General features: G+C 38.8%; 1 protein-coding gene across 1 annotated transcript in view; it reads right to left on the bottom strand.

The window, feature by feature from the left end:
- Positions 1-6801: 6801 nt before the first annotated feature.
- The window catches only part of LOC136857175 (uncharacterized), a 334952-nt gene continuing 327473 nt past the window's right edge, over positions 6802-14280 (bottom strand). Inside the window, exon 7 of the mRNA XM_068224990.1 lies at positions 6802-6915. Coding sequence (XP_068081091.1) covers positions 6802-6915 — 114 coding nt within the window. The remainder of the gene's footprint in view (positions 6916-14280) is intronic.

Raw genomic sequence — 14280 nt, 5'->3', positions numbered from 1 at the left:
TTATTATATCATTATTAGTTAATTAATTAATTAATAATATTATTAATATTAATAATAAATAATAATAGCACAATCAATGAAAGATCAGAAATATGCAGTGCATTCGTATCCTGCTGTATCTCTTAATGCTCTTTTAAACGATCCTGTGGCTGGAATTCCTCTTATGTCATCCAGTAACCGGTTCCATTCTCATGCGGCAAACACAGAAAATGAGTTTGTTATATGCGACAGCTCGATGGTAAGGAATGAAGAGCAGGTTTAATGTTTGAGCCCTTGTATCTGTTTAATGGACATTTGAGAAGTAATGAAGAAAGACAAGATGGTAAAAGATGTAGTAAGAACTCTGTGGAGGAGAGATAAAGTATGATGGTTACGAAGAACATGAAGTCGCGACCACTCTAGTTCTAAGGAAGATGATGATGCACTACTAGAGTGGAAGATATTGAGAAACAGATGCTCATATCAGAATATAAGTCCAAAGGAACATGTCCAGAATTTGTCGAAATTAGCAAAAATATGATAAAGAGAGAGAAAATTACAAACAGAGTGAGAGATATGGTGTGGTGGTCAATGGTTATTTTCTACAAGAATACGGTCAAAGAGAGAAAGATGATAATAATGGTTTTCTCTCTCTCTCTCTCTCTATATATATATATATATATATATATATACAAAGTCTGTAGGGAGATTCACTTAGAGACAAATATCTTGATAGTGGATCTAATACTAAAACGGAGAGAAAGAATTTGGTAATTACTATATAAAGAATGAAGGGTAGGATACATGTTTGTGATATTTAACACTGTTTAACATCTAGAAAAAAAATACTAACAATGCATAAAATGGGTAGGCTACAAAAAACTTCTTGGGTCAAATTATAATGTTTAATGTTGCAAAAGGAAAACTAACTGTAATTAGGATAATACAAATGCATGTATCAGAACAATTTGGATTACAATAAACTAATCTTTTCTCCTCTATTTCTAGTAACCTAGAACTAGGGGGAGAGAGTTTATATATCTGTTAAAATTACCAAAACTTACAAAACAATTTTCAGTGGACCCTTCAATACAAGAACGGGAGGGCAAAGATACCACTTGAGCGGGCATGTGCCAAGCAACATTTTTTGGGGGGAGGGGGAAAATGATTGGATTGGTAGCACTGAATTGCAATATTATGGTCTGTAACTAAATAGGTCAGGTCAGGTCAGCTAAAATGTGGAAAAACTAGAGAGGAGAGAAGTGGATGAAATAAACCAGGATCTTAATAAACATGTTTACTGGAGAAACAGTGCAAAAAGCATTGGCAAAAAAAAAAAAAAAAAAAAAAAAAAGGGGCAGTCTAGAAAAACTTACAAAAGCAGAGAAGTGTATAAGAGAGCAAAGAAGAAAGCCAAGAAAACTGTTGCTGAAGAGCAATCAAATGCCACCCCGAGATTGTACAAGATGCTAGAAAGTAAGGATGGTCAAAAGCATATTTACAAGCTTGCCAAATTTCACAATCAGAGTTAAAATGATTCAGCAATATGTAGGATCATCAAGGGATCAGATGTTGTGCAATAAAGGCTAAGGAAATAATTTGCAAGACATATTTCATCTCCCATGAAAATGCATGCAGCAGAGACTTGGCCCTTAACTAAAAGACACAGCTGAAATTACGTGAAGACAATAAGAGATAAGAGTTTAAAATGATGACATATGGAAAGCAATTAAAAGTGGAGAAGTTGAATGATAAGACAGAGAGGAACAGTGTGTGGTGATCTGGACACACCAAAATGCATGAGCAATGATAGCAGGACAAAACAGATTTTGGAACTACGTCCCGAAGGGAAGAGATGTTGCAAAAGACCAAGAACAGGGTGGATAGATTTAGTGAAGAACAGCCTTAGAAAATGCAACATGGACTGCACCACAGTACTGAATGAGGAGTGGTGGAATGACTGAGAAAATTGGAGAGGACCCATATCAGCCCCAACATGGAATGAAGATAAGTGGAAATGATGATTATAATGATGAGGCAGGAGTAGAATAGAATGAGTACTAGTAAGGGGAGGAATCAAGATGAGGAGGAGCTGTATGTACCTACTCAGACAACAGATACAGAACCTCAATAACCTAACTTTTTTACAATAGGATTGTCAGGACACTGAAGAAAAAGTGTTGGGCTACAAGAAATACTGTAAAGCTTGGGAAGGAAGGAGAAAAGTGTATGGGTACTGCCAAAGAGGAACACAGAAGCACTAATTCTGATAATAGTATAATTAGTAAACTGGGATGGAAAAAATCTAGCAGGGAAGATATCATGGAGAATGATGAGAAGGATTTACCTATCCTGCACAATGTTCAGGGGCCTGAAGAGAGACTCAGCACTGAAGGAGTATATCAGAATAGGCTTGACCACAATTGTAAAGTCAGCCTGAATGAGCAGTGTGGTCATTTATAGAAATATTTATTTCTGGCAAGCAGGAATTAAAATGAAACAGATCATTAGAAGATAGATGATCAAAGAGCTTAGCTGGAGAAAGCACAAGCAGAACCAGCATGCAGTAATGTAGTATGTAAAATGTGGTCATGTTTAGCATAAAACAGACCTCATGTAAACAAGTGTATGGTTATTGCCCACAATATTTACACAGGGACATTTACCTCAAAATGAATAAATTGATAAACAACACAGGAAAAGTTGCTACACAGGAAATTATTCTCTAATTACAGATATACTTTAAGTATTATTCAAAAAAATGTATAATTTATCATAATAAAATATTCTTGGTATGGCATACTGTTTAACCCGCCAATGCACGGGTTGGGTCTGTGGGACCCATGCGCTGGTATTTCCAACATTTTCTGATAGACGGTGATAGCTGCATACTTCCGGCTTCTGCTACCTTCCTTTTATCACCGGTGTAGTATTCCTGCAGACGAACATGGAAGTGATTGCTTTAGTACGTGAGCAGTGGTAAGTTAAAGTGCTCTGTGGGCCTGTGAGACCCAACCCGTGCAGTCGTGTATGTTTTTTTTATCATAAGCATTTTAGTCTTTCCATATTAACCGTGTACATAAAGAAGATTATAGGGTGATTATTACTTAGCGTCTTGTCCAAATCCGTGGTTTAGCTAGCCTGGCTGCCTTTCACCTTATTTCCTTGGGTTTTAAGTACAGAGGTGACAATGAAAATGGGTTGACCTAGGCTAATGAGTTCGTTTCTTCGTAGGTCTAAGAAAAAGGAGTGTTATGATGGCAGCAATCCACGTGATATGGAACGAGTTGCCGCATTATTGGAGGAACCATTATCAGATGATGAAATTTACTGCGGTTTTCCCCTCGTCGATGCACAGCGACGTTAAAACTGAGGAAAGTATAGAAGGAAAGAGGAAGCCTGTAATAGTCACATTCTATAATTCAGCTAAGGGTGGTGTAGCCTGTGTAGACGAAAGGACGGCTCGAAACACCATAAGTTGGACAATGGTCGTCTTCTATGCGTTGCTGAATATTACAGGCTTTAACGAATATTTAATATTCAGAGCCAACAACACTAACTCTCCAGACGCAAGGAACAGAATAATTTTTTTGAAGAGACTCTTGTTTCTTCTAACTGAAGAACAAATAAGAGAATGAGGTGTCTCAAGATATCTTCCAAAGAGCATTCGCAATACTGCAAGAAGGATATCTGGCTTGACGGCAGAAGCAGGATGTGAAAATACAGAAAATAAACGAGGACGTCGTGCATACAGCAGAGTCAGAAAAGACCCGCTACTCGTGCTGTTTGTGCAGAAAGTAAATGTATCTTGAACCCTCCGTATTTGTGTGCAGTGAATGTAAAGCTGAAATTTGAATGTTTCAGTGAACATTCTGGATCGTGAAGATTAGGTTATGACGATTTCATAAATTTTGACTTGATAAGTTCTGAATTTTGTGATCAAATAAAATATTGTGTGTAAATTTGCAGTGGTTAGAGAATTGCTTTGTAAAATGTTAAGTAAGTGTTAATCATCAAAGGTTTTGTGACAGCAATGTGTTTATGATGTTATCGGAATAGGAGGGAATGAATACTGAAAATAAAAATATATTAGCATACTATAAAAAAGAAATATGATGATGGGTCTGTGAGACCCAACCCGTTTACTCATGTAACTTTTTGTGACCCGTGCACTGGCGGGTTAAGTAGAACATTTGAAAAAATGGGTTGAAACGAATTAAATAAACATATTTTTGTTATGTTAAGACAAAGGGCATGAGTAACGAAATGCATGGACTCTGATCTTGACTGGGATCCCTTCTCTATGGCCAATTCAGTTTGTTTTGGCTCTTTCATTAGGATGCTAGTAACTATCCATGCAGTGGTAATTGTGCACCTTTGGCAACATGTTTTTACTGTACATCATGTTAGCAAAGCAGAAACAGGTTGTGACAATGATAGAAGAAAAATTAGCAGCTGTTAAAAGAATATTAACAATGGTGAGATTTTGCATACTGTAGTAGCTGAGTTTGGTGTTGGTGTTGGTGTTTCCACTAGTCCTAATTCAGTTGAAAGTTGGTTTAGATTACAATGCAGTTGTGAAAATGCAATATTCATTGAAGAGCATGCTTTAAAAATGCCTAACAAGAAAACAATGAAAGCCTGTCAAAATGAGAAAGTGAATGAGGCTGTGTGTTTATGGTTAAACAACAGAGAGAAGGGAGCATAGTAGCTTGGATTTATTACTATGTTAACTGCCTTTATTTACTTTCACCTACATCAAAAAGCATTTCTTAACCTCTGAAAAATTTTAATTATTGTAACTTAATATTAAAGATTTTAGTTATTTGAAACCGCCTAACCTCCTCCTTATTCTGGTTAACAGAGGTTCTACTGTATTTATACTTTTAAATAACTATCAATTAATTAACGTAGCATAGAAACAAATCTCAATGTTGTTAACTTGTATCTGTTCAGCTCTTGAAGTTTCCATTTTTTCCAGAGTAGATAATATGAGAAGTTTAAGAAATTATAAAAAGATTAGTTGAGAGAGAAAATAAGCTCTGAAACAGCAGAAATAGTTTCAGATCTCAAAGAATTTTAATTTCTTCCAGAGGTTTTTGTCTCATTACAAAAATGAAATGAATAATATTATAGAAGGTAAACAACTAATGTCTGCCAGAGGCATTCATTTAAATTGGAATATATGGAAGAAGTCTGGCCCATCATCAAACATTTAAGAACTTTGTAAGGAAGTATAAAGTAGGCTATACTGTATTCTCACACCCTGAAGAGAGAAAATTCGCCGTGAGTTCTGCAGTTAACGGAGATAAATTAATGATATCGTTGACATAGTAGACATTAATGTTATTTTAGAGAATTAAATATAAAATCACATGCAACATTAAAGACTAGAAATAGCAAATAAGAGCAAACTATGAGCCATTAATTTTACTACAGTTTACTTCTACCATCAGTAGAATATTGCACCTTACTGGGATATGTCAACTGTTGAAATTTAATTTTAGTCTCACTGGTCTCGTATGTAGGAAAAGACATAAGGGATTGAAATAATTTACCAAGGGAGATGTTCGATAAATTTCCAACTTCTTTGAAATCATTTAAGAAAAGATTAGGTAAACAACTGATATAGAATCCAAGTGTTCATATTATACCCGGCAAAGGTCAGTGGTCTGTTCTAGTAGCAGTATAAGCGACTGTAACGCTGTCATTCATGTTTATCAAACCGAGCAAGTGGCCACATGTGGGTCACGCAGCTGACAGCTTGCATTCAGGAGATAGTGGGTTTGAGCCCCACTTCCAACAGCCCTGAAGATGTTTTTCCATGGTTTCCCATTTTCACACCAGGCAAATACTGGTGCTGTACCATAATTAAGGCTACAGCCACTTCCATCCTACAACTAGCCTTTCCTATACCATTGTCACCGTAAGACCTATCTGTTACATGTTATGAGTCTCATTATGATAGCCGTATTGGAGTACAGAATGTAAAACTTTCAAACAAATTTATCTGTACAATCCAAATGTATGTCAGATCATTATGACTATGTCTCGTTCTACAAATAACCAACTTGTACTTTTTTAGACAAACACTAGTATTCATTCCTTGTATAGGCCTATATAATACTATGACATGTTCATTATTGAATTTTAGTTGCATTTTAAGCATCGGTTTCTCCACAGACTAGATTTTTATGACTGTTTTATCTTGTATTAAAGCATGTTATACTTTAATGAGGAACCCAGTTCAGGGCCCTGACTTAGCCTTAGATTAAGTATGGCCGAAGATGCTTACATAGCCTAAGCGAAACATGTCCCATTTTAACATATATGTAATATTTGTACCTTAAACTTAAAGATTGTAAAGTATTGGAATGGTGGTTTTTTAATAAATTTGTTTGCAACTTTTACAGACCTATCTGTGTTGGTGCAACATAAAGCAACTTGTAAGAAAGGAAAAAAAATTTTACCAGAAGAGACATGGACGTATTTTCAGCATATGATGGTGTTTATTAGTAAGAAAACCGTATACAGCAGCAAGTGAGGGAGCCTGAGCATGGTCAGGTGCCGTGATCAATATGTTAAAAGAACGCAATTTTTAATTTGACTGATAGTACGAAAGGAACTTCACATCTCTATTTTATCTCCCACAAAACCAGTAACTCATAGTTAATAGATGTTTCAGTTAATCAGTATAAGGTGTCAATATCTAGGTTATTGGCCCTACATGGAAAAGTTCATTTCCTCACAAAGTCTCTTTAGAATGTTTGATGATCATCCTTCTTTGATCCATACTTGAAATACAAAGTGAAACTGTCTTGGTTACTGTACTCGCCTACAATAATATCCAAGTGTCTTGCATTTTTCACAGAGATGTTGAGGGTGCACCTTGGATTGGTCTGAGACATCCAGACCATCAGGCTTCTCAAGAGGCCGCTGAAACAAGCACATCAAGACATGAAAAAACACAAAATATAAAGCTTTATATTATGTACAGTACTTTATGTACGTACTCATATGTGTGTATGTATGTATGCATGTATGTATGGGGGTGCGTTGATGGGTGGAAAGCTCCTTTTGGGGATCATTGTAAGTACCTAGGTGTTAATATAAGGAAAGATCTTCATTGGGGTGATCACATAAATTTGATTGTTAATAAAGGATACAGATCTCTGCACATGGTTATAAGGGTATTTAGGGGTTGTAGTAAGGATGTAAAGGAGAGGGCATATACGTCTCTGGTAAGACCCCAACTGGAGTATGGTTCCAGTGTATGGGACCATCACCAGGATTACTTGATTCAAGAACTGGATAAAATTCAAAGAAAAGCAGCTTGATTTGTTCTGGGTGATTTCCGACAAAAGAGTAGTGTTACAAAAATGTTGCAAAGTTTGGGCTGGGAAGACTTGGAAGAAAGGAGACGAGCTGTCAGTGAAGAGATGGCGTGGAATGACATCAATAGACAAATGTATTTGAGTGATGTCTTTAAAAGTAGGAAAGATCACAATATGAAGATAAAGCTGGAATTCAAGAGGACAAATTGGGGCAAATATTCATTTATAGGAAGGGGAGTTAGTGACTGGAATAACTTACCAAGGGAGATGTTCAATAAATTTCCAATTTCTTTGCAATCATTTAAGAAAAGGCTAGGAAAACAACAGATAGGGAATCTGCCACCTGGGCAACTGCCCTAAATGCAGATCAGTAGTGATTGATTGAACTGTCTTTGAATACGACCATGATCTGGTCTGGCTTCCTTTTATTGTACATTGTAATGTGAACTTAAGGCTTTATTACCTTTTGAGTGGTTATTCACTGCAATGTTGTGTGTTGCTTCTGTGATTTTGTGAAGCTATCTTCTTTTATGGTATCACCTTGCTATTTTGATGGTATTTTTCAGGTAATTTAAGTCAAAGTTGAGAAATTCAAGCTTTTTGTAAGATTTTGAAAGAGGCCTTGCTTAAATTCTACACTGCTATTCTACACTATGATTATAAAAAAATAGGTTATTATCATCATCAGGATTTCCTTCCAGCAAGCCTGGTAGTAACTTGGTGAACAAATCTTCATTAATCTGGTCTGTCCATCTCTTTCAATGCCACCCAATAGGTCTTCTTCCAGGCACCTCCATCTCCAGATACTGGTGTGGAGTTCAAGTTGGGTGCATTCGCTTCACATGACCTAACCACTTCAATCTCGTGGCACCTATCCTTTCCTCCATGGTCAAGTTCACCTGCAGGTCTCTCCTTGCATATTCATTCTTGACTCTGTCTCTCCTGATTTCTTGTAGAGCTGACCTAAGGAACTGCATTTCACATGCTTGCATTTGACTCACTTCTCTCTTATTTATGACACAGGTCTCCAGACTATACGTCATGATCAGCAGGACATAGGTGTCTGTCTAGCTCTTCGAGTGACTCCTTTGTCCCAGATAAGGTTTCATACTTGGTGTAAGAAGCTGGATCCTTTTGCTACTCTGTTTACTTCTACTTAGGCACATCCATCACATGATATGACTACCCAGATAATTTAAATTTTTCACACTTTCAACCTTCTCTCCCTCCAGTATGATGTTACAAGGTATGGGCATCCTACTCATCTGCATTGCCACTGACTTGCTCTTACTCACAGTCAACCTGGATTCTTTAAATTTTGAATTCCAGTAATCCAGTCTCCTCTGAACTCCCATTTCAGTCTCTCCCCAAATGGCAATGTCATCAGCAAAAACAAAAGCATTGAGATCTTTATTTTCTACTTCCTTGATTTCTTTCACAATTGTGTCCATAAGTGTAATGAAGAGTAATGGGCAAAGTGAACTGCCATGCTGAACACCTCTCTTTGTCTTAAACCATTCTGATCTTCCGCCTCCCACTTGTACACTGCTCTCACAACCTTCATACAGTATCTGGACTTTCTTTTAATTAATAAATCAGGCACATTAAGTTTCCTTAAGCATTCCCATATTTTATCCCTTGGTACACTGTCATATGCCTTTTCCAAATGCAGGAACACTACTATCAAGTCCTTTTCTTTCTCCCAATGTTTCTCCATTAACTGACAGAGGGAAAAAATGAGGTCTATCATTCCTCTATTACTTCTGAATCCATGCTGTTGTTCCTCAAATTAGGGTTCTAGGATTTTACTCAATCTCTTTTCAATGACTTTCCATTATCTTAAGGCAATATGTTAGTAGTGTGATTCCTCAGTAGTTGGTGCATTTCATTTTACTTCCTTTCTTGAACGATGGTATTATAATTCCCTTTTTCTATTCATCCAGTACTTTATTCTCTTTCCATATCACCCCCAGTATCCAATGTAACCATTGTATTCCATGGATTCCAGTTGCCTTAATCATATCCGCTGTCAGCTCATCTACTCCTGCCGCCTTCCCACCTTTCATCTGTTTTAGGGCATTTTCAGTTTCTGCCCAAGAAATTGGATACTGTTCTTCCTCTACTTCAATGACTTCAGTGTCTCTTGTTCATTTTCCCCATTCAGTAAGCTTTCAAAATAATTCCTCATTTCTTCACTGATGCTTCCATGTCCCTGATAATATCTCCATCTTCTGTTTCAATTGCTTTTATATCTTCTCTATCAGACCTCTTTCTTTTTAACAAACCATATAAGAGTTTTTGATTCCCTTTGCTATCTTCCTTTATTTTCTGGGTGAATATTTCCCAACTCTTCTCCTTTTCTTCTTTCACTACTCTCTTTGTATGTAATTTCTTCTGTCAGTATTCCTGCTTCAGTGTTTTCACCTTGTGTTCATCCTTTGGTACCAGCCCAGGGTTCCGATTTCTCTTCTCAACCTCCATGTTCTTCTTTGCTATATTATGTTGTTTAATTGTATCATTTGCTCCAACATTACACCAACTGGTTTCTTTCTATTTTACCTTACCTTTTGTTTTGCTGGATATTTGCATAGCACTACTGACTGTTGATGTTCTAAACAGGTTCCATTCTTCATCCACACTAGAGCTCTGCATTTGGAAGAAAACAACCGCTTGAGCATTGCCCAGTTCGTGCCGCTGCTCGACGGCTGGGAAAAGGCCACGCTGCCATTAGGCTGTGGCCGTCTAATGCACCAAGTGGCCGATCGTCCTTCAGCTCTCGGTGATCAGTGGAACTGTCGAGCACTGCCGGGCGCTCGAGCGTAATGATAATCCCGGCCGGTGACAGTAAACTAGCGCTGTTAACGGAGCAGTTGTTTACGGAGCGGAGGCTCCGGCGCTTTCAATCGGTGCCTCCGGAGAACCTCCGATTGAATTACAAGCGCGTAGTTTAAACGGTACGGGAGAAATGAACGAGCATTTGTACAGGAATTTATAACTTGTCGCTATTAACGTGAGAAACTACGCCCCTCCGTTAATACTCAAGTTATTTGGCGATATTACAGATAGCATTTTAGGTACAAACATAATAATTACGTAACAGAACCTCCGATTGAATTACAAGCGCGTAGTGTGAACTTGGTACGGGAGAAATGAACGAGCATTTTCACAGCAATTTATAACTTGTCACTTTTATCGTGAGAAACTAGGCCCCTCAGTTTATACTGGTACCCTTATTATTGGACGATATTACAGATAGCATTCTTACGTACAAACACTGAATGATCGAGCTCAATAGCTGCAGTCCCATAAGTGCGGCCAGTGTCCAGTATTCGGGAAATAGTAGGTTCGAACCCCACTGTCGGCAGCCCTGAAAATGGTTTTCCGTGGTTTCCCATTTTCACATCAGGCTGTACCTTAATTAAGGCCACGGCCGATTCCTTTCCACTCCTAACCATTACCTGTCCCATCGTCGCCATAAGACCTATCTGTCTGTGCGACGTAAAACAACTAGCAAAAAAAAAACAAACATTGAATGACAAGCGCGTAGTGTGAACTTCATACGGGAGGAATGAACGAGCATTTTCACAGGAATTCATAACTTGTTGCTATTATTGCAGGAAACTACACTCCTTAACTTTTTTTAATGCTATATGTTCGGGGCATCGACCTTTGAAGATCTTTTGCCTCTACTTGCACCATATGTGAGGAAACCTGCGTGTGTTACGTAAATGGTGGTAGTGTAAAGTGTTGAATGTGAGGAAAGGAACGTTAAGGATGACACAAACACCCAGTCCCCAGACCAGGGCTATTCATAATTTAAATAGAAAACCATGACTCGGCCGGGAATCGAACCCGGGGCCGCCGGGTGAGAGGCGGACGCGTTGCCACCTACACCGTGAGGTCGGTGTTTACGAGTCATTTGTGCCATGTTTTACAGAGCAGCACTTACAGACTTGAACCGCTTGAACTCCTCCGTCCGCTCGTAAATAATCATCCCTTACTTCTGCACGTCTTTCGCGTTTTTTACATATGTACAGAAATTAAACGCGAATTCAAATTTAACATGAAACTATTGTATTCTAGCGCCAATATAATGGGAATATTTCCATAATAATGATAATAATAAACGAAGTGTACTGTGTAGGTTTTGCACAGGTAGGGTCTGCACTTTTCTGAGAAACAACTGAACCTATTTAGATATATTGTGTGTTGTATCTACAGGTATATTGGGTATTATTATATGTCGATATAATTGCATTTTCTTGATAACAAATGAGAGGATGCATTAATTACTCTGAATGACTATACGTTCTTTGTTAAGGGGTATTGTATGGAATATCGGTGATACAGATCAATTTTTGTGTATGTAGGTAACGATTTTTATAGGGCGCCTACATTCATGGACGTAAGTCTGAAATTACAGCCCACTATGTCCTTACCCTCGGAGCTACTGTTGCGAATATGAGGCAGCCCTCCGGTTAACCTCCGGAGCTCCGTAACTGCTTTGCCTCCGTCGGTAGTACCGGAGATCACCGGAGGAGCGCTGTAATCGTATTATCCGATTCAATCAACGGGAGGTCCGCCTCCTCTTCACAGCGCTACAGTAAACCCACCGCCCGCCCAACACTGCGGATTTGCATTAGAAATCGTGTGTAAAATCAGTTGGCGACTGGGCTTTTGAGCAGTGCAGACAGCGTTATGGATCAACCAAGTATAGGTCGTAAACGCTGCATTCAAGAAACGAAGAGAAGTATTCTGGAGAGAATTAGGAGCGGCTCGTTAGTCCTGAAGAAAAAAGATATGTATGTCGGAAGAGGAGGCGAAAAGTGGATCTTGGAAATCGTTTGCACTTGTAGTGGATCCTGTCACGCAGGCTTCTTCTGGTTTCATAGAGTGTACCACATGTGATACTGTACTTTCTTACCAGTCAAACACAACAGGTATGATTCGGCGCTGCAAAAGTAACTGCGGATCAGAATTCCACCAAACAGGTGCAGTACCAAGCAGGATAAAGAAAGTTTTTGATAAGTTGGTCGATACGAGTGGAATAGATTAGCTACCGTTAAATACTTGTTGTAAGATTGACTTCAAGAACTATTCGCAGGAGCTCATCAATGTTGGCGCCACTTACGGCAAAGTCAATATAGAAGATGTTCTTCCGCAGCCTACCACTGTATCACGGCATGTTAAAGAAAAGGCCGACAAAATAGGGTGACAATGGTGCCCAAGCTAATTTGTGCCCTAAAGGACAAAATGCGCGCTTTAGACGCTGATCTGTGGTCTGATAACTACAAGAAGATACATTTTTTACTGTGACATCGCATTATGTTAACGATGAGTGGCAGATAGAAACGCTTGTTTTGCTAACGACTGAGTTTCTGGACATATCTAAGACAGGAGAGAACATTCGGCACGAAATCGAAGAACGTTTTTGCTTGAGTTAGTAATTAACAGGAATGATGTTACAAAGTGTTACTTTGTCACCGACCAAGGAGCTAATATGAAGAGGGCACTTGAATCTTACGACCCTTTGCCTTGCTTTGATCACTGCTTGATGACTGCGCTTCGTCACACATTTCAAGAGACATGTTTAGAAGACGAAGCTCCTGAAATCCTGTCGTGGCTGCTATCAGCAAGAGCTATAGTAGGCTATTTGGGTCACTCGGGGCATCTGCAGCACTCCGTGAAGCAAGGAGCTGTAACGCGGTTGAACTGTATACTGTTAATGCTCAATTCCATCATAAGTCAAATCGATGATATTCGAGATCTACTAGATTCTCGGAGTCAATCGAAACTCTTAGAAACTTTCCATGAAGAGTGGGTACGAGAAGTTGTCATTTTTCTAACCCTCTTTAAAGAAGCGAGATTAGATGCAAAAAAAAAAAAAAAAACAGCGCTGGAACGTGTGCTGCCTTGGTACACGCGTCTGTGTGAACCAGAAGACAGTGACAACGAAGAAAGAAAGTTTTTATAAGGTATGATCATTTATAAAACCGCTGAATTATCGGAATGCAATTATGTATACATTGTTTATCCTTTTCAGTGCATGTCAAAAATAAAAAAAAGAGTAGCATACTTCATCAGAGAGAAGTGCAAATTGGAGGCTATCCATTACGTTGTGACGGTTCTGTAGCCATCACGGCGTCATTTGAAGAAACTCACAGCAGAAGGAAAGCAAGTCGCGTATGCTGAAGTTCGACGATTGTGCTCCGAACTGCCTGTAAATGGTAAGGTTGATTCACTGAAACAAATTAGTAAACGAATGTTTGTTTGTCTAATCTTCCACCTTTCGTTAGATCGACAATATCGTCTAAAATGTACAATATTTAGGAGGGGTTTCGCAGCCTAAATATTCCTCAATGCGTTTTGATGTAATTTTTGCGGTATATGTGGGAATTCACTAGAAATATAGTTTTTAGTAACTAGTAATCCTAACTAAGGTTTACAAAGGTGACAGGAATACATTACAGATGTTTTAATTCGTTTCTAGAGCCCATTCATGCTAACAGTGACCAAGTTCTTCCCATGAAAAAGTCCAAGGTGGACTGGAGTTCGGATGAGGACGACGAAGATGGACACACAATTACTATTAATGAATTTGACAGGTACCTTTCACTCTCCAAATCCGGTTGTAGCTGTGCCGAAGGACAACTTTTGAAGTGGTCATGTCATGTCGTATGACTTTTAGTGCCGGGGATATCCCAGGACGGGTTCGGCTCGCCAGGTGCAGGTCTTTCTATTTGACACCCGTGAGCGACCTGCGCATAGTGATGAGGATGAAATGATGATGAAGACAACACATACACCCAGCCCCCGTGCCATTGGAATTAACCAATTAAGGTTAAAATCCCCGACCCGGCCGGGAATCGAACCCGGGACCCTCTGAACCGAAGGCCAGTACGCTGACCGTTCAGCCAATGATTCAGACCTTTTGAAGTAGTGAAAAACGCACGCGGAGTTATTTCCA

Source organism: Anabrus simplex, chromosome 1, assembly GCF_040414725.1.
Source record: "Anabrus simplex isolate iqAnaSimp1 chromosome 1, ASM4041472v1, whole genome shotgun sequence".
NCBI classification, from domain to species: Eukaryota; Metazoa; Arthropoda; class Insecta; order Orthoptera; family Tettigoniidae; genus Anabrus; species Anabrus simplex.
This window is presented reverse-complemented; position numbering and strand designations above follow the sequence as displayed.